Here is an 18635-nt window from a genome sequence, read left to right on the forward strand (position 1 = left end):
GTGGACGTGGACGTGGGAGGATACAGACAAGTCTTTGCTGGGTGGTGGCTCATGAGCCTCAGCACTGCCTCACAGGGTCAGACTGGGGTGATTTTGTGGGAAACATGGGAATGGTGGTACCCTGGAGATTAAGTGTCCCCAGAGATTACTGACTTGGGAACTCATCAAGCATCCACCTCTATGTCTATCTATTCCCACTGCTCGTCAGAGCTTCATGCAAAGCTGTTCCTTTACTCAGAGGAAATATTTGGGAGTGGGAGATATTTACATATTTAGATGGGTCTGTAATCCAGGAAGACATGGCAGAAACCAATATCCACTGAATGGTTCTCAAAGATGTTTAGCCAAAGTATTTTGAAGAGGCATGTGGTTTGGTTTCAGAAAATGGTAAAAAGCAAAGCTATGTTACTGGGTTTCATAGCCTCTGTCCCTGTAAGCCATTGTAACTCAGAAACAGAGCACAGCCCCTGGGACATTCGTGAACCCACTGCACTCTCCCTTACCTTATTTCTCTCAACCACGACCACGCACCCCTCGTTTTCTGGCCCCCTTCCACCTTTCCTTTGCTTTGCCTTTTCTTCTCATCTGACTTATTTTGACTAGAATCTATCAAATCAAGAATCAGATCCTTCTGTAATTTTCAATCTATATAATAGTTCTAAATAGTGACTCAGATGCTTTTGAAAAAGTACCAATTAGAGTTAGAGGGGAAAAAAATTCTCTGCTATGTTCTTTTCAGTTATTCATACAAAAAGATGCCCAGCGACAAGAGAATCAGGAACTATTTAAAATGTACTGAATACTCAACAAATCATTGATGGAAAAAGTTTGTAGAATGAGAAAAGTATCAGAAAATAATTTGAAGTTTGGCAGGAAACCCAGAGCAGCTGGAAAGTGTTGTGGTCTCTTAGGGGACTAAAAAGTCGAGTCCCCATAGACTGATTCCTCCAGTTGAGTCTTTGTAGAGTTACAGGGACCATATTCAAGCCAGGTTCAAGTGACACCGAGGTCATGTGAGGGAAGTTCAAGTGGGTACAGGCAGCACAGAGCCATCGAGCCACCCAGTCGCCAAAAATCAGGAAGTTATAACTCCTCCCACTTACACCCTTCTTGTAGCTGAGTGTTCAGATAGCATGATTCCTCCATCTGATGGCCAGTAACTCCAAGTTGGCATTCTTTCAGAATGCAGAGCAAACTTGAACTAAAGTTCTGTCTTCATTTCTCATCTGAATCAGTGAGTCCATCAGTCCCTTGGGGCTGTTGCCCACTTTGGGGAATGAAGTCAAGTGTTCAACAGCCAGGCTGCGCTCCAGGTAGTCAATGCACTGGGTGGGCTGCACGCGTGCATTTGTGAACCGCGTGTTGACAGCAGTTCTCCTCTGATTTCCCCTCCAGCAAACCCGGTATGAAACGTACATCGGCATTCTGAAAGAAGGCGGCACGAAGCTCCTGGGCAGCAACGGCAGTGAGGCCCCAGGACTGAAGAAGTCGCATTCGAGTCCTTCTCTGAACCCAGATTCATCTCCGGTCACTGCCAAAGTCAAGCGCAACGTGTCCGAGCGGAAAGATCACCGACCCGAAACGCCCAGCATTAAGCAAAAAGTTACTTAGAATCCATCTGCGACCAGGGAAGGGCTGGTCATGGAGCAAAACAGAGTTTTTCAAGATCTTTCTGGTAAATCCGTGAATATATTTAAAAAAAACAAAAACAATAGTCTGTGACTAAATGGTGCATTAGTAACCTTTTCTATTGTATATTTTTGTTCATTTCTGTACAGATTGTCTCTTTGCTCTTGATTTCTTTGCTTTGACGATTTTTGCCACTTGATAACTAATGCACCTTTTTGTGAGGGGGAGGGGATCATGATTTCAGATTGAATTGTGTACCACTTCTCCTTTGGTTTTCTCTTGTTTGCACTCAGTTTTATGTATTCTCAAACCAACTGTTACACTTTTTTTTTTAAGGTTAAAAAAAATGAATCCGTTGTGAACCACTTTACTGGACAAACTTAGTTTAATCAATTCCAGCCAGACTTAACATAAACCTTCATATGTGAATTCTTGCCAGTCACAGAGGTGGCATTGAGCACTCACAGAAGTTCGCTTCACAATTCCAGTTCGGGAATCGGGTGCTCCACGCTGACGCAGCTGTGCGGGCACCTCAGCACTTGTCTTTGGGGTCTGACCCTGCGGGAAGCAGGGAGAGGGGTGCGGAGATCGCGGAACTGGAGAACTTACGAAGCGTGCTGGAGTGTTGAGTCCATTTTAGCCAAGCAAGGAAAGAGGAGGTGGGGCCTTTTTGCCATTGAAGGTTAAGGAAAGATGACACCAGGTTCACTTTGTTCTCTAAAGAAGCATGACAATGATCAACTCTTGGGAGCGGCAGCAGGAGGCACGTGTTCACGCTGCAGGAAACTGTTACCTCACTCCCATGGGGTCTAGACCAGGAATCCAGAACCATCTCTATTGTCATCACCCTTGTCATCCAGGAGTTTAAACATGTGTAGGCAGCTGTTGTCTCCTGGTTGTAAGAACATCAGGGTCTTAAGCAAAACAAATAAGAGAAGAACAGGGAGCTGCAGGTTTCCAGCAATGGAATCCTGAGTCTTTAAAGTCCATCTGAGAGTAATAAATAGTCTGAATGGACTGTGGTTGGAAAAGTGAGGACTCTGCCGGTTGCATATACCGAGTTACTTAGTTTATTCTTATCTTAGTCTCTTTGATAGTCACTTCTCTTTGCTCCTACTGAACTTTCTCCTAAGAATAAAGACTTTTAAATCATTTCTATCTACTCAAAATCATTCTGTTGACCTTGAAGTCATAAGCTTGTTTCCGTGACGGTCCCTGTGGAATTCAGGGTGATAAAAAGAACATTCTCTGTATAGAAAGAGATAGGAGTGAAAATTGAGCCCACCGTGAGTTAGAACTTTCTGATGTTGAAACTTTGTGATCCTTACAGCTGTAATCTCCAAACTTCAGAACTGGAGGAGTCACTTTGAATGCTCTTTTTCCCTCCCACAGAAAATTGCTCTAGTTCTACTCAGTGTATTAGTTAGAGGTACTATGACCAAAGAATCAGGGACTCTGCATGCATAGCATGGTTCCAGGGAGTTAGAGAAAGCCTGCTCTTAAACCATGGCCATTTCCAGTGGCATTAAATCACATGATTATTTATTCACATTCACTTCCTGCCTATATAAATGTTCATAGTTGATGGTGCCCAGAAAAGAGAAACCCCTCGCTAAGGGTATAGCCGCTTGTTTTGTGATAAATACTTTGCCACGCCTTTGAAAAACTCACTCTAACCTTCTGTCTTGTGTAGATAAAGGCAATGACAATTTATGTTTCAGAACCAAGAAACGAATAGGATAGTTACCAATGTGGCTCGTAGACCTGAATCATTTCCTTAGCTTCTGACTGTGTCCAAGATTCCCACAAGGGAATCGTCTTTCTTCCTAGAACCTGAATGATCGGCCTGCTTGTTTTCTGCCTAGTTCTTTATCCTGAGCCGAGGGGAGAGAGATACCTAGACCAGGTTGTCTCAGAGCTTCCATAACTAAAGGGAAAAAAAATCCCTGACTGGCTTGAATGTGTCTGCCCACAGTGTGTGTGTGTCTGTGTACATAGTGTCCCTGTGTGTTCCACTTGTAGTATTTAATGAACAGAACGGTACCTTGCCACCGAGCCTGGCGTTCAGAGCGGTTCTGAATCCTCGGTTAGCACAGCAGGACATGGCTCCTGCTGTGTGAGTCACTGATGTGTCTCCCAGGGCTTCTGCACGTGCTAATAGTAATGGGATGAGAAGGGCACTTTTGAGGCTGCGGTATGCGGTGTTTGCATAGTGTATCTTTAAAAACAACCGCAAGGCTATTTGGTGAGCCAGGGGGGCAGCCTGCGCTGCCATGATGCTGTCCATCTTTAGGGGACGGGCCTTGAACACCTCCTGAGGCCTGTCAGGTGTCTGTCTGTTGTCAGTGCACCTAGCAGGTCAAGAGTGTATCCTGTAGGAGGAAGCGGCCCCTGGTTTGACGAGATCGTGAGAATCGTGCCCATAGCCAACCACGTTTTCTTTTGTGATAATTTCTTTCCTGTGGTATCTAGTCAGAAGAAATCAAAGACATTCCTTTCACCGCTAACCCAAGCCTACGGCCTAATTCACGGTACAGGGGAGCTCTCCTCCTCCTCTCCTTCCGAAGGTACGCCCCCTCCCCCCTCTTTCCTCCCATATGTCAGCATGGAGCCCTGGGTCGCTCTCCACATGGTAAGCCATTATTCCTCTTTACATACATGCACTTCATGTTAATTTTCAGTCTAGAAAATCTTGATAGTCATCAAAAGACTCTGTGGTCATGCCGTTGCACACTGGAGCCTAGAAGTGGCCCGTGTGTTAAATCTCTGCGTGTTTCAGGGCTGGTTCCCGCCTCACGTGCTGTTACAGGGAGGTGTCAGGAATTTCTCGTTAGCGATCAAGACTTAGTTACTCGCAGGCAGAGTCCTTGTTTTATTGCCAGGCCATAGATACTATGTGAAGTGCACTTTTTAAAAGCATCCTCTCATTAACTCTTAGCGATGCCTAGTTAAGCCAAGCAATACTTGTGTGCAGTTTAAATCATCTCATTAAAACCAACGTGTGGGAGATTCCCCTGGTGGAACTGGAGTTCCTGGGTAGAGAGTGGCTGCCCGCGACCCTCCCTGCTTCTCCGACTGTTTTCCTAGCTCAAGGCGGGCGCTGTTTCCTGGTTAGAAGTGATGTGTGGGAGTTCCTGTGGCTGGCTTGCCAGGGCCTAGCTGGGCTTGGTCTTTTGAGTTTGTATTTCACCTGTAGCCACACCACAGAACTTCTGAGGCTGGAGAGGAATTGAGACAAGTAGCAGGGAAGGAGGCCAAAGCACAAAGTTGCAGGGTTTTCTGCTGGCCCTTGCCTGCTGCTGCTCTGTCCTGTGAGGAGCCTGGAAGGTGTTCTTAGGTGAGGCAGGGCCTTCTGTGGCAGGAGCGCACCTCTTCTCTGCCTTTATCGCAAGTCAGAGACAACTGGGAGAAAACGGACCTTAAAGAAGTTTCCCCATTGTCGTACTATGGGGACTTTCTTGGATTTGGTTAGTTGTCCTGAAATTTGAATTCCTTTGGCATTTTTCCTTGCAGTCATCAATTAAGCTTTTTAAGCCTGAATTCATAGGGGGTTAACTGGCCTTGTTGATGCAAATCTCTGTCGTTTGGCTCTGGTGACCCTGTGCAGTGTTCAGTGGGTGGTAGTCACCTTCCTTCATCTCTGCAGTGAACGGTCCCTTTGCTCTTCCAGTGGCAGAATTGTTTCCAGGTATAAATCAGAACCACAGCAGCATCCTAGGGCTTGTGAAGGTAGAGCCTGGCATGAGGAAGAGTGTGATGTGGGGTTTTAGTAGCACTTGCTTTCCTCAGAGCATCGAAGTCACTGCGACAGAGAAAGACCAGCCCCCTCTGCAGGCAGAGGAGCCTTTGGGCTGACCTTGCCCCAGGACTCCTGGCTGTCTCTCCTCCCAACAGGCCACCATCTGCCTCCCCACCAGCCTCTGGCATCTCGCCATCCTGCCATCCAGTCATCCCGAGGACCTTAGTGATCAATAGTTCACTACAAAATGCCCCCCGCAGGTGAGAGAGAGGTGCTCGGTCACTGCCTCTCCTCTCAGCTTCCCTGCCCATGCCTCCCTCCTACCCGAGGGCCGGAGTCCAAAGTCATTGCCATTCTCATTATGTACCCAGAGTATCAAACCCAAGCGGGCAGCCCGCTGCTAGGACAGTGCATGCAGGCAGAATGTCCTCATAGGGAGAATGTCGGTAATACTTGAATCTGCATGGCAGTTTGTTGACTTGAATGCAACAGCAAGAAAATATTGCAAGTTTCGTAATTGTATATACCGTAGGTTTCCTTCCGTCTCTGGCTTGCCCTGTGTGATGTATGTGTGTATCTGTACTATTGCAGGCTTTTGGAAAATGTCCATGTAGATGGTATGTCAGGCATCAAAGAAAATGCTTTCCTGTCACTTGCCGATGTCGTGTTTGTGGGTATTTATGGCTGTATGTATGTATATGTTATTCATGTGTAGTTGTATATCAGTATATGGTGTATGTACATCCAATTTATTTTTGTCCTTAATAACCAGTGTGATATGAACAGCAAGTAAAAACCTCATAGGATTGAGTATATAATGCAGTTATTGAGAACATATGTAGTGGTACTGTTTTATTCAACTTAAAGTCAAATGATATTTTGATTAAATTTTTGAAAAAATAAGATTCTATGCTAGAAAATTTCATCTTTGAGCTTTGAATCACCAGGGCAAAAAAAAAAAAAATGACTCGGAACCAACTTTGTGAAACTATTTCAATGTCCTGTGTACAATACCAAGGGGGCCGCTCATCATAATTTGAGGTTACAGAAAGGGGCGAAAAAACAAAACAAACAAACAAATAAGCCGTCTTAGCAACTTCAGTATTAAGAGCACTTAAACATAATGTCAAACTGACAGTTTGGGGCTTTTTACAAAATGTGATGCTTTAAAGCACGCGTTCTTTATTGTTGTAATTAGTCCAAGAAAATAGAGCTTTCAGGAGAACTAAGTAAGTAAGGACCCACCAGCTCATGTAGGTGCCTGTCTGTTCTGTAGTGGGTCAAACCCTCTCCTCATGCCACATCCTTACTTCTCCCTTTAAAGTGATAGTACACACGCTGACGTGTATCAGGGCTTCCCAAGATAGGGTACTGTATTCTAGGCTCGCAGCTGCACAACTCACATCTAGTGTCACAGGTAGAAGAATTTTAGGACAGGCTATGGGCCAAGTTAAAACTTTAATATTTTTATACTTGGGTCTCTTTCTGCCTCTCCCCAAAGAAGAGCCACTGGCCTTAGTTGTTTGAGCTACTGCTTATCTGGCAGCGTGTACATAGGAAACTAGAGATTAGATTTTCCGAGCCAGCATGTTTGGTGTATTCTCAGCTGCATCTGAGTGTGTTTGAGTGAGTGGTTGAGGCCTTGTGCTCTTGTGTCTGATCCTGAATCAGAGAGTTGGGGTGTAGAGTGGAGACCAACCTTCGGCTCCAGGCTGCAGTCGTGTGTTGGTAGTTAAAACTTGAGCTTTTTAAATTCACTCTACAGTCTCGAATTATTTTTGCAAACCTACCATATTCCTGATTTGTTCTTGACGTGCGGTGACCTGGCTCTGACTGATCAGCAGGGTCTTTGTTCTGCACGAGTGTGTTTCCTTCTAAGAATTATAGTGCTTTGCAGAAATCATACTCTAAAGGAGTAGCAACAATAAAAAAGCTTCATTTTGGGCCTTAATTAGTTGACATGTTTGGACTTTCAGTATAAAGCCATGTAGGTTAGGAAGCCAAGTAACCTTTGGCATGGATAATAATATCCGCTCTGCAGAGAGTATATGCACATTGATGTTTAATGCCAGTAACATACTTTTTTTAAGCTATAGGAACAAGAGTAATTAGACCAAATTAAAGTCGGGGGTGGGGAGTGTGAGCTGGCCACCTGCCCTTTGGGGGTGGACGTGCATGTGGCCAGTCCTCTGCTCTGAGAGATTGGGAACCAGCTTACTGTCCTGTCCGGCGTGTAGGGGGCAAGGTTCCCACGTCTGGGCCTCTCACCTGTGTACGTACGCTTGCACACACGTACACACAGTGAATGTTTTAAGTTCTACAAACTTAAGACACCCTGGGCCAGAGGGTTCTAAAGAGGTGATGGGCAAGGGGGTGGGAATGGCATCCCAGGAGTGGGGAAGAATCTGTGCCCAAGTGTCTGGCTCTGAGATGCACTGCATTTAACCAATAAGAGAGGGGATACATGTCGCATCCTTTCTGGCGGACCCCCCACTGAGGCTCGCTTGTCATTCCCAAGAAGCTGCTCTCCACAACCCACAGCAGCCTGGGGAGGTTCCAGAAGCCGGGTGCACCGGTTTCCCGGGCAGCATTGAGGCTGGCTCTGGAGATGATTCGAGAAAGAAAGCCACAAAGCACTTACCTTAGGAGCACTGTGCTGGTCCACCTCCCCTCTGTGCTGCCCTGCTGGGGGGAGCGCCGGCTGAGGCTTGCTGAACCGCTAAGCACTTTTCATCAGCAACAATGGGAAGGGACTAGCTAGTGTTTCCCTTTGCAGGGCAGAGAGCTCAGCTCTCACGAATAGTGTTATGAAATAAGCACCTTAACTTCACTTCCTGAAAATGTTGATCGGTGGAGAAAATTTTGGAGTTTCACTTACTATTTGCCTGTGAGCCTGCCTTGATCAGTCTATAGACACAAAGTCCCAGCCACAAAATTCAGCAAAGAGCAGCATAGCAGGTCTGAGGCTCCTTGCTCTGGCCCCTGACCCGGGGCCCACAGAGGGGAACGTATTCTCTCTGCAGAGAGGATAGCGCGTGGCCTTCCACTCCACGTGGGCTCCCACTGGGCAGCAAGCGCACCCTGGGTTTCACGTGCCGCTTCCCGGCTGTGGGAATCCAGCGTCCTAATGGGCTGACCCTGCTGAGGCAAGATAACAGCTCTGAGAGGGACTGGGGCACTGGGGGGTGGGGGGTGAGAATAGGGGTGGCATGTGACAATGGCATAATAATGCTCTGTCTGAAGCCATGACACAAGCTGGCACGCTGAGCTCTAGCCAAGGATGGGTGAGGCCTTTGCTTTTGCACCCAGATTTCTGGAAATGCAAAACGTTTCATTTCTGGGGGAAGGGTCAAGGCACGCTAAGCTGACCGCTTAGCCGTCTGCTCAGTCCAGAGGAGAGCTGTGGGGTGAAGGCCTAGACGCCTCCCTGCATTCTCTTCTACCTCACGTTTTAGGAGCCGTTTCTAGAACAGAAATTACGCAAGTGGAGAACCGATGCTGTCAGCCTCGATTACCGCAGGCCAGGCAGGGAGAGGCCACTAGTGTCTTTAATAATATGTGTGCCTATAGAAAGCGAGCTTTTAACTTGCCAGCCATTAACTGGATCCCATTCACGGTGGCTCAGGCTAATGGGCAGGAACGGGCAGTGTGGACCATTCCTTCACCTTCAAAGTTTTCTCCACCCACCACTTCAGCCCCATCGCAGTGCTGGTGCCATAGTCCCTGCAGATTGTGAAAGCCATCAGTGACAAGTAGCAGCCACTCCTTGTCAGTGGCCAGACCGTCAGCATTAGCAGACGGGTGAGCTCACGGTACCGAGTCATGTCCTAGAAGCCTGTTCCTCATCGCCACCCGCCAGATGGAAGAAACGCATCTCTCAGAAAATTAGGGCATTTGGGGTGGTCACCTTTGGAACGGAACAGTAATTTATGGGGATATTGTTAAAGTGTTTAAAGAATATTTTAAAAATTAAGTTTACATTTTACAATTGCTTTATTTTTATTAAAATAGTTGTATATAAATATTACATTTCACTGTTGTTGAAGTAAACCTAAACCGTGTAGACAAGTGAGTCCCCTGCCATGTATAGAAGCCGTGATATATATATATAGTACATTTCTCTATTGTGTAAATGTTCATGAATAGAGCTGTTCCTGTGTTTTTATAAGTTGGGGCTAATTTGTTGTTTTACAGCAACAAAATTTATTGCATTTAAATGGTTTTTATGTAATAGAAATCATGCAAAATAGTGAAGGATTTAAAGTATGTATATGATATATGTAAATGTACAAACTTTAGCAAGAAATAAATACAACAGATTTCAATCATTTTTGAGAATGTTTGCATTTGCTTATTTAATCACCTAAAATAATACCTTGAAAATTTAAAACAAGCATCAAACACACCCTCTCTTGCATAAAAAAACAGCAGCCCCACAGTGAGAGATTTGGCCAGAGTAAGTGAGGAAGGTGGTGTGAAAGCCAGATTGTTAACGGACTCACCTCTGTTTCTTTTAAAACATATTTTTATTGATTGAAGAAGGGAGAGGGAGAAAGAGTTAAAAACATCATTGATGAGAGAGAATTATCGATTGGCTGTCTTCTACATGCCCCACCCTGGGGATCGTGCCCACAACCCGGGCATGTACCCTGACCTGGAATCGAACCATGACCTCCTGGTTCATAAGTCGACACTCGACCACGGACCCACACTGGCCAGGCCTGACTCACTTCTATTGACTTCCGTGAAAATTCGTGTTTGTGTGAGGATGTTGGTGAGACTGAAAAAGCCTGCTGTCTCCACTGGCCGGGGGGGGGGGGGGGGGGGGGGGGTGATCTTGAGCAGGGGAGGAACAAAACTTTGTGAAGTAATTCAAGAATTCATCTGCATCCCCTTGTCTCCCAATTCTTCTCACCAAGGCAAAGGGACCAGAGGGTCATTATTGCCCGCAAATGCCAATCACTGAGTATGGTGCCTGTGTGTACATATTCTCATAACCACACTTAACAGGAAAAGTAACATCTGTGGACTTGGAAAATGGAACAAAAAATTCTATCCTGGTCACTTAACTTCTGAATATTGAGCATGTCCATGTTTGGGGGTTTGGACTTTGCGAAGCAAGGTCGCTGGTTACATCCTCCTAAACGTGAATGAAACCCCTGTCTGGAAGGGATCAAAACTGCGATGATGTGTAAATTTCAAAGAAAGAAATGGCTTGGGGAGGGGTGGGTCCTTCGGCTCCCCCTTGGCTCCCTCAGAAGTTCCCTGTTTGGAATGTGAATCTCAAACACGAATCCTCTCATACAAATACGGAATCATTTTACACCTGAAACTAATGTCATATGTCAATTATATTGCAATTTTTTAAAAGATCGAAAAACAAAAACATGAATCTTCATTGTCCGGTTGTCTGTCCTCTGGAGCCAGGAGCTTTGTGTATCTCATCGTATTCTGTTTGTTGCACAATTAATAATATTAGAACCAAAGGATCTATATAGTTCATTATTTATTTATTTAGAGAAACACCGATTTGTTGTTCCGCTTATTTATGCATTCATTAGTTGATTCTTGTATGTGCCCTGACTGGGAATGGAACCCGCAATGTTGGCGTATTGGGACACAGCTCTAACCAACAAACTACCCCGCCAGGGCATATAAATTGTTTTTAAAAGATGAACACTCATGAGAGGAAACCCCGAGCAAATTATTATAATGAAAAAACTAGCAACTCCTAACTAATGTGTCCTCTGTAGATTAATCTGTCCCACAGTACTCTGAGACTTGCCCCTGAGACTGATGAGTCACTGTTTTTATTGGAAAAAACCATAGGCAGTAGGAAGTACTGGAGACGGGCATATCAGAGGAGGGAGTGAGTTAAGGATGCTGTAGACCCGTGTTAACTCTGGGCACCATTTTAGAGTGAATAATAAAGGGACACAGCAATTATTGCAACCCAGCCTGGGTTCCCAAGAACAAATCATTCCAGACTGCATTCATTCCCAATTTTGTAAGAGTAGGTAATTAGAAAAATGCAGTATGCAGAATGCGTGAGCCATGGCCAAGAATTTAACCTGACCTGGAATGAAGTGAGCCTGGGTCCGTGGAGGGTACGACCTGGACATCCGCGCAGACCTGGGTGTGCAACCCCTCGAAGGATGCTCATGACAGGATGCACCAGGACCTGGAGGAGCACTTCCTGTCCCAGTGCAGAGCTTGCCTTTTAGCCCCATCCGTTCCACATTTTCATTAATAACTTGACTGAAGCTGCAAAAGATGGGCTTGTTAAAAATGTGTATGTTATAAAGCTGAGCGAGAATGGTGATACTACATGACAGAATCGGGATTCAAAAAAAAAATCTCATCAGCAGAGAAAGGGCAACGTAACAATCTGAAATGAAAACATGGACAACTGTTACACTTCAGCTACTCAGGAAACAATGACCAAGGTCGGTGGAGGACCGTGTGTTGCGCAGCACAGCAAGCAGGCGGGAAGGAACGCCGCCAGCTCTAATCCACGGAGCGCGCGGTTACAAGTGAGCAGAGCGGCAGTGCGCCGGCCCAGAGGAGGAAGGGCAGTGGCGCTGCTCCACACTAGTGAGACTGCACCTGCGCACATGGCCTTGAGATTTGGAGGCGCAAAACCCGAGAGTATGCAAGAGCAGCAGCCAGGGTGGCAAAAACAGGTGAGCGATGCAATGAGGGGCCCACGGGACGGTTCCCCCACGACAGAAGGAGAGAAGCCCGGCTTTCGGTGTGCGCGTGCGTCGGTGAGGGAGGGCGCTGAGAAGGGCTGTAGCCATCCCAGGGGGAGACCCCCTCGAAAGGAACAGGACAGCCCAGCAGGAGGGCGAGCCTTCGCTCAAGCTGGTGCACAGGCAGGGCCCCTGCCCAGCGAGCAGCTCCCACGTGGGCTGGCGCGCGTGGAGCGGGGGAGGGGTGCGGTATTGAGGAACAGAGAATCCTCAGGCGGGTAGTGGGTCTGCAATAACGTTGATAATCTTTTTGAAATGCCCATGGAGCCCTCAAGTGCCTGGCAATTTGCTCGCCACGTAGCACACACACTACCATCCGCCGGGCTGCAGCGAGGAACGGCCGCGGGGGCTCAGGGCCGCCTGTGCACCGGGCGGAGACCCTCTGCCCGGGGCGTCCTCTCCACGTGCGCTCTGGCCTCAGCCTTAGGTTCCCCTTCGCGCTGTGCCTCCAATGGGCTCTTTCTCTACACTCTTAGAACACTGCATGTTCATCCACCACCACCCCCAAAATTCACAGGTGGAAATGTAACCCCCAATGTGACCAGGGGATCCCGGAGGGGCGGGTTAAGGCAGGAGGGGGAGCCCCAGAAGGGTGCTCCGAGGAGCAGAGGCCAGAGCCTTCCTCCATGGAGGACAGGGCGAGAGGCCGGCAGGGAGGAAGGGTCGCCGCAGCCCAGCCTCCTTGTGGGACTCCAGCCTCCAGGCCTGAGAGCGAAGCGCCTGGCGTGTGTCAGCGCCCAGCCCGTGGTCTGTGGTGACAGCAGCAGTCTGAGCGAGGACGCGCTGCAGCACCCAGTTCCCCTCACTCCACGCGGGCCGGTGGGGGGGGGGGGGGGGGGTAGTGTCTGCCCTGAGCCTCTGTGTTGGGCAGCCGGTGTCTCTGGGTGTCAGTGCCCCTTCCCCTCCCTAGCTGACCCCTAACAACACGCGTGGGAGCTGCAGGCCACCGACGCTCAGATTTCTGTCAATCGTCAGCCCTTCCCACCCGGGGATTCACAACCAAAGATTCCACCCGCTGCGGGTTGAAAACAGGATTTGCTGTCCGTGTGTGGGAAGCCGCCGTTGGGAACGTGAAACTACTGTTCTGCACCTGGTTGGCTGAATCTGCGGATGAAAACCCAAGGACGCGGAGGCCGGCTGGAAGTTACGGGTGAGTCAAACGTTGTACCTGGATTTTCTGCTGCACAGGGTCCACGCCCTGAACCCCGCTGGTTAGAGGGCCAACGAGATTCCTGACGGGGCTCAGGGGTGAGTAATTCTTTCCTGCTCCCTTTCCCCAGATGGAACAGGCTGCTATCAGGGCAGTGGAGTGGGGGACAGTGCTTGTGGCTTTTCCTCACAGCAGTTGGTGGCTTTTGTGTCATGGGGACAGGGCCTGGGGTTTATGCCTTTCCTGTAGCCACTGCTCTTTTCCCCCCAGGGACTTGCTGGGACTTGCCGAGTGTTTTGTGAGGACCCTGCAGTTGGGTGCAGACACCTGGGACATTTGCAGCCCCAGGTGTCTGTCCTCTCCCTACACTCAGCCTTCACCAATTAACTCATTACCCTGGGCGAGCAAGGGCGCAGCTCCCCTCTCTCCTTGAAGTCTCCACGCACGCGGATTGCAGGTCAGGCGGTCGTCCTGCAACCTCAGGACTCTGGTGGGTTCAAAAAAAAGTTGTGAATTTGCTGCTTATCAGACTTGTCTCATTGTAATGTTGGGAGCTGTGCCCTTTTCAACTTCCTGCATCCCGAGCAGAAGCCAGAAACTGATGTGTTTGTGACCAAACAAGCGATTGATTTGCGAATGACAATTTCCTACCCCAAATCTCCTCCTCCTGTTCTATTACTGCACTGTATTATTTTTATCGATAATTGTCCTGGGTTTTCCAAATGTGTTACCATTTAATCCACAAGCACACTTCCCCAGTTTTTAATGTGTCTGAATTGTTTTCTCTGGCCTTATTACCCAGGGTAATACCTATGGTTGCCAGATTGGGCAAATACAAAGAGAGGATGCCCCATTACACTTGAATTTTAGGTAACGTAATTTCTTAGTATCTATCCCATGCGATATCTGGGGGTTCAAACTTAACCGGTACCTTGTATTTTCCTCTGACAGCTCTACTCCTACTGTTGGCAGTAGTATGAGGCACCAGGTGTTAGACCAGTGGAGTCAGCAACCCCGGTACTTGAGTTCTGGCTAAAAAAAGAATTCAGGCCCTAACCAGTTTGGCTCAGTGGATAGAGCGTCGGCCTGCGGACTCAGGGGTCCCAGGTTCAATTCCGGCCAAGGGCATGTACGTTGGTTGCAGGCACATACCCCGTAGGGAGTGTGCAGGAGGCACCTGATCGATGTTTCTCTCTCATGGATGTTTCTAACTCTCTATCCCTCTCCCTTTCTCTCTGTAAAAAATCAATAAAATATATTTTTTAAAAAAAAGAATTCAGAGCCAATACTCAAACTATAGGAGAGAATTTATTTAGGAAGTCACAGAGGGGCAGGGGAAAGGTGCAGGCTTGCTCCAGGGAGGGAGAGCCACAGTGGTTCTCCGTCTTGAGGGTACGTACCTGGAGGTGTCAGGGGAGGGTCCCAATAGGACAATGATGGCGAACCTTTTGAGCTCGGCGTGTCAGCATTTTGAAAAACCCTAACTTAACTCTGGTGCCGTGTCACATATAGAAATTTTTTGATATTTGCAACCATAATAAAACAAAGACTTATATTTTTGATATTCATTTTATATATTTAAATGCCATTTAACATAGAAAAATCAACCCAAAAAAAATGAGTTCGTGTGTCAGAGGTGACATAGGTTCGCCATCACTGCAATAGAACTTTCACCAGCTTTCCAAGTGTGTCCTTTCAGGGTCATAGGCTCTACTGACTGTGCACCTGGTCCTGCTATCAGCCATAGCACCACTTGTCTGGTTTTGCTGCTTTTTTGGGCCTGGAGCTAAAAAGCCACTGAGGCCTAGATGTTATCCCTAGAGATTAATGCTTAAGGGAGCGGTCAGGCTGGGGGCCCCAAGGGAGTCCCAGGAGGCCACTCTTTGGCCCCTTGTTCCTCCTCTAAGGGGATCTACCACATGACTAGTGACATGCCAGGGGAGGAAAAGTCAGGAGGGGGATTGAACTGCATGACCGTGGATATGCAGGGAGAGGAAAGGTTACCTTGGGGACCAGGTCCTTGTTTTCCCAGTTTTGTCCAAAGCTAGTAGCTTTCCGCCCTGGTGACCTCTGTACCCGGCCCCTTGTCCTGCTCTGCTCATGTCTGTCTGACTGCCTACCGTAGTACCTTCAATACAACATTGCACAGTAATGAAAACTGTGAGCATTCTTGACTTTCCCCCCACCTTCGCTGGAATGCCTCCAATATTTTCACACTCACTTAGGTGCTGATTTTAACACTGATGTATGCTTTTTCTCTCGTGTTAAAGAAGTTTCTGCAATTCCTTTTTATTAAGTGATTCTTATCAGCAAGAGATGTTAAATTTTGTTGAAGCCTTTTATACATCCATGAAGATAATCATATGATTGTTCTTAGTTTTATTTACATGGTGTATTATGTAAACAGATTTTCTAATTATTAATCATTTTATATTTCCAGGCCAAACCTAGCCAAGTAACCCACTTAGTCATGATTCATTATTTTAAAATATGCTGTTAGATCCTATTTGCTAACGTTTTGGGGATTTTTGCAAAAATATTCATAAGTAAAATTGGTCTGAATGTCTACTTTGTGTTTATTTATTAGTGTTACCTTTGTTTCATAAGAAGTGCTCTTTTTCTACATTTTAGAATATTAGAATTATCTGGACTTTGAAAAATTTCTTATGAAACTATCTGGCTCAGTACTTCTTAGTGAAATTGATCTTCAATAAATGCCTCTGTTTCTTTAATGGAAATTGTTCTAATATGGTGTTGCAAGTCCGCAGGGGTTAATTTTGTTAAATTGCATTTTCCTAGGAAATTATATTTTCCAATTGCATTTAAAATTTTATTTGCACAAAGTTATGCAAAAATAAGCTCTTATGGTTGTTTTTAATATCCTGTATTTTGATGGCTATTTTCCCCTTGACATTATTTATTTTATATACTTGTGCTTTTTCTCAATTTTTTCTTGATTAGGTTAGATACTGGTTTGTATATTTCTGCACTTTTTTCAAAGGATTTTATGTCTTTATATTTGTTTTTCTGTTTACTTCTGCTTAAGTTTTATTATTTTCATCTGCTTCCTTTTTATTAGTAGCTTTTTGAATTGGGAATCTAATTTCTTTTATTCTCAAGTACTACTATTATTTAATATGTATATAATGTTATGAATTTTTCCTCTGATTACCATCTTAATTGTGAAATTTGGTGATGTTTAATGTTTTCATTATCATCATTTTAAAGAAATTTTGCAATTAAGATTGTCATTTCTGGTCTAACCCAACCCTTATTTGTTAGAGATATTTTTAATTTCCAGATTGAAGGGCCTGTTAAGTGTTTGTTAGATGTTTGTTATTAGTGTCTAATCTGATTGCTTTGTGATCAAAGAATGCTATTCATATTTCACCTAGTTCATGAATTGTTGAAGTTCCTGTGTAACAACACAGTGTGGACGATTTTCATGGATGTTCCGTGTATTCCTTAGAAGGCGTGTTCCGTATGTCAGGATATGAAGTTTGAGATCTATGCATACATGCTACCTTATTGATTGTGCCTTGCTTTGTTTTGTTTTGGTTTGGTTTAGGTCTTCTAAATTTTTAGATATTTTCCACTCATAATCTGTCTTGGACTGTGAGTAGGATATTAAAATCTCCTATTATTTGTGTGCTTTTCTTAGTTATTAGTGTAGTTCCTCCTCTGTGAGCATGATTGCTATTTTATTGGTTTATTGACGTTGATAACCATTAAATCTTCATTGTGAAGTTGAACATTAGCATTTTAAAGTGCTTAACAATCTCCCCCTGAACCCTACTGTTTGCTGTAGAAATCACACCCCTTTATTTGTATGGTTTATATTTGCCCGGTATGACTTTGCCTTGACCTTCATTTCCCACCTTTCCATGTCACTTGCTCCGGGGTATGTCACTTGTGTGCACCATCGAATTGGACTTGCTTTGTGAACCACTCTGAAAACATTTTTCTTTTAATAAGTGAGTCAGTTCCATTTATATTAATTGATGTGACATATCTTTGGACTCAAATCTGTCATATTTAAGTTATATTTACTGTGTGCATATGCTATATAGTTACTGAGTTTCAATCTGATCTGTTTCTTCGATCATTTTTACATTATTTTTTAGTTGTCTTTTAAATTGAGTAAAATTCACTTACCATAAAATGAACCATGTTAAAGCGAACAATTGAATGGCATTTAGCGCATTTAAAATGTGCAGCCACCTCCTCCGCCTACTCCCCCCAAATTCCGTCACTCTAAAAGGGAATCCTGGACCCACTTAAGAGTTGCTCCCCATTTTGCTCTCCCCCGTTTCCTGGAAACCACCACTCTGCATTCTGTTTCTGTGGGTTTTAAATGGCTTTGTGTGTGGTTTCTGGAGGATGTGCAGATATATTCTAGTTTAGATGCTGTCATTTTCCCATGAGAACTGGGAAGTCTCTGTACCTCTGATCCTTTTTCTTAAAACAAGAATGTCCAGAACTTACCTCCCAGTGTTATTTTCAGGATCAAATGAAGTACATGGCACATATTAAGTGATCAGCAAATTTTTGTTATTATTATTGGTGGTGTTGGTGGTGGTGGTGGTGGTGGTGGTGGTGGTGGTGATGGTGGTGGTGGTGGTGGTGGTGGTGGTGGTGGTGATGGTGGTGGTGATGGTGGTGGTGGTGGTGGTGGTGGTGATGGTGGTGGTGGTGGTGGTGATGGTGATGGTGGTGGTGGTGGTGGTGGTGATGGTGGTGGTGGTGGTGGTGGTGGTATTCTGATTTACATGGTGAGTCTCCCCACATTGGGTGCTTTCACAGATCCTCCGCATCAGGAATCCAAGGGAGGGAGAAGCTGAGTTTGGGTTCTAAATTCCCTCTTAGGGGCATGTGAGCCAGCCCTGTTTTCCTTCCGAGTTCACTGTGAGTTTGACTTGGACTCACATTTGAGGTCCAAGGAGTCACTTTGACCATTTCTAGAAGTAATTTTTTTATATTCTGATATTTTCCCACTGAGGATAGTGCTTCTTCAAAGCAATTAATCATAAAAACAGATGGAGTGGAAATGGATACAAAAGCCTGTGGTCCCGGCTGGGACGGCAGCTCTGCCTCTCACCCCTCAGCTGTTCCCACGTGGTCCCTGTGCCATTTGGTATTTTATAAGATGCACTTTCCCAAACTGGGCTGTTTCTCCTCTCTACTAGTTTACATTTTTCTTCTCTCTTTTCTTGTTTTACTAATATATTCTTATTGATTTCAAAGAGGAAGAGAGAGGAAGAAAGAGATAGAAACATCAGTGATGAGAATCATTGATCGGCTGCCTCGTGCACGTCCCACACTAGGGATGGAGCCCGAAACCCAGTTATGTGCCCTGACGGGGAAT

The 18635-nt window shown here is 45.8% G+C and overlaps 1 protein-coding gene across 8 annotated transcripts in view; it reads left to right on the forward strand.

The window, feature by feature from the left end:
• PSD3 (pleckstrin and Sec7 domain containing 3) overlaps positions 1-9696 on the forward strand; it is a 429912-nt gene extending 420216 nt beyond the window's left edge. For all 8 annotated transcript variants that reach the window (XM_070408519.1, XM_070408520.1, XM_070408522.1 and 5 more), the window contains one exon: positions 1396-9696. In XM_070408519.1, coding sequence (XP_070264620.1) covers positions 1396-1611 — 216 coding nt within the window. In that variant the 3' untranslated portion in view covers positions 1612-9696. The remainder of the gene's footprint in view (positions 1-1395) is intronic.
• The last annotated feature ends 8939 nt before the right edge of the window (positions 9697-18635 follow it).

The sequence above is a fragment of the Myotis yumanensis genome, unplaced genomic scaffold, assembly GCF_028538775.1.
Source record: "Myotis yumanensis isolate MYYU_CA2020_CCGP unplaced genomic scaffold, mMyoYum1.0.hap1 SCAF_3, whole genome shotgun sequence".
Taxonomy (NCBI): domain Eukaryota; kingdom Metazoa; phylum Chordata; class Mammalia; order Chiroptera; family Vespertilionidae; genus Myotis; species Myotis yumanensis.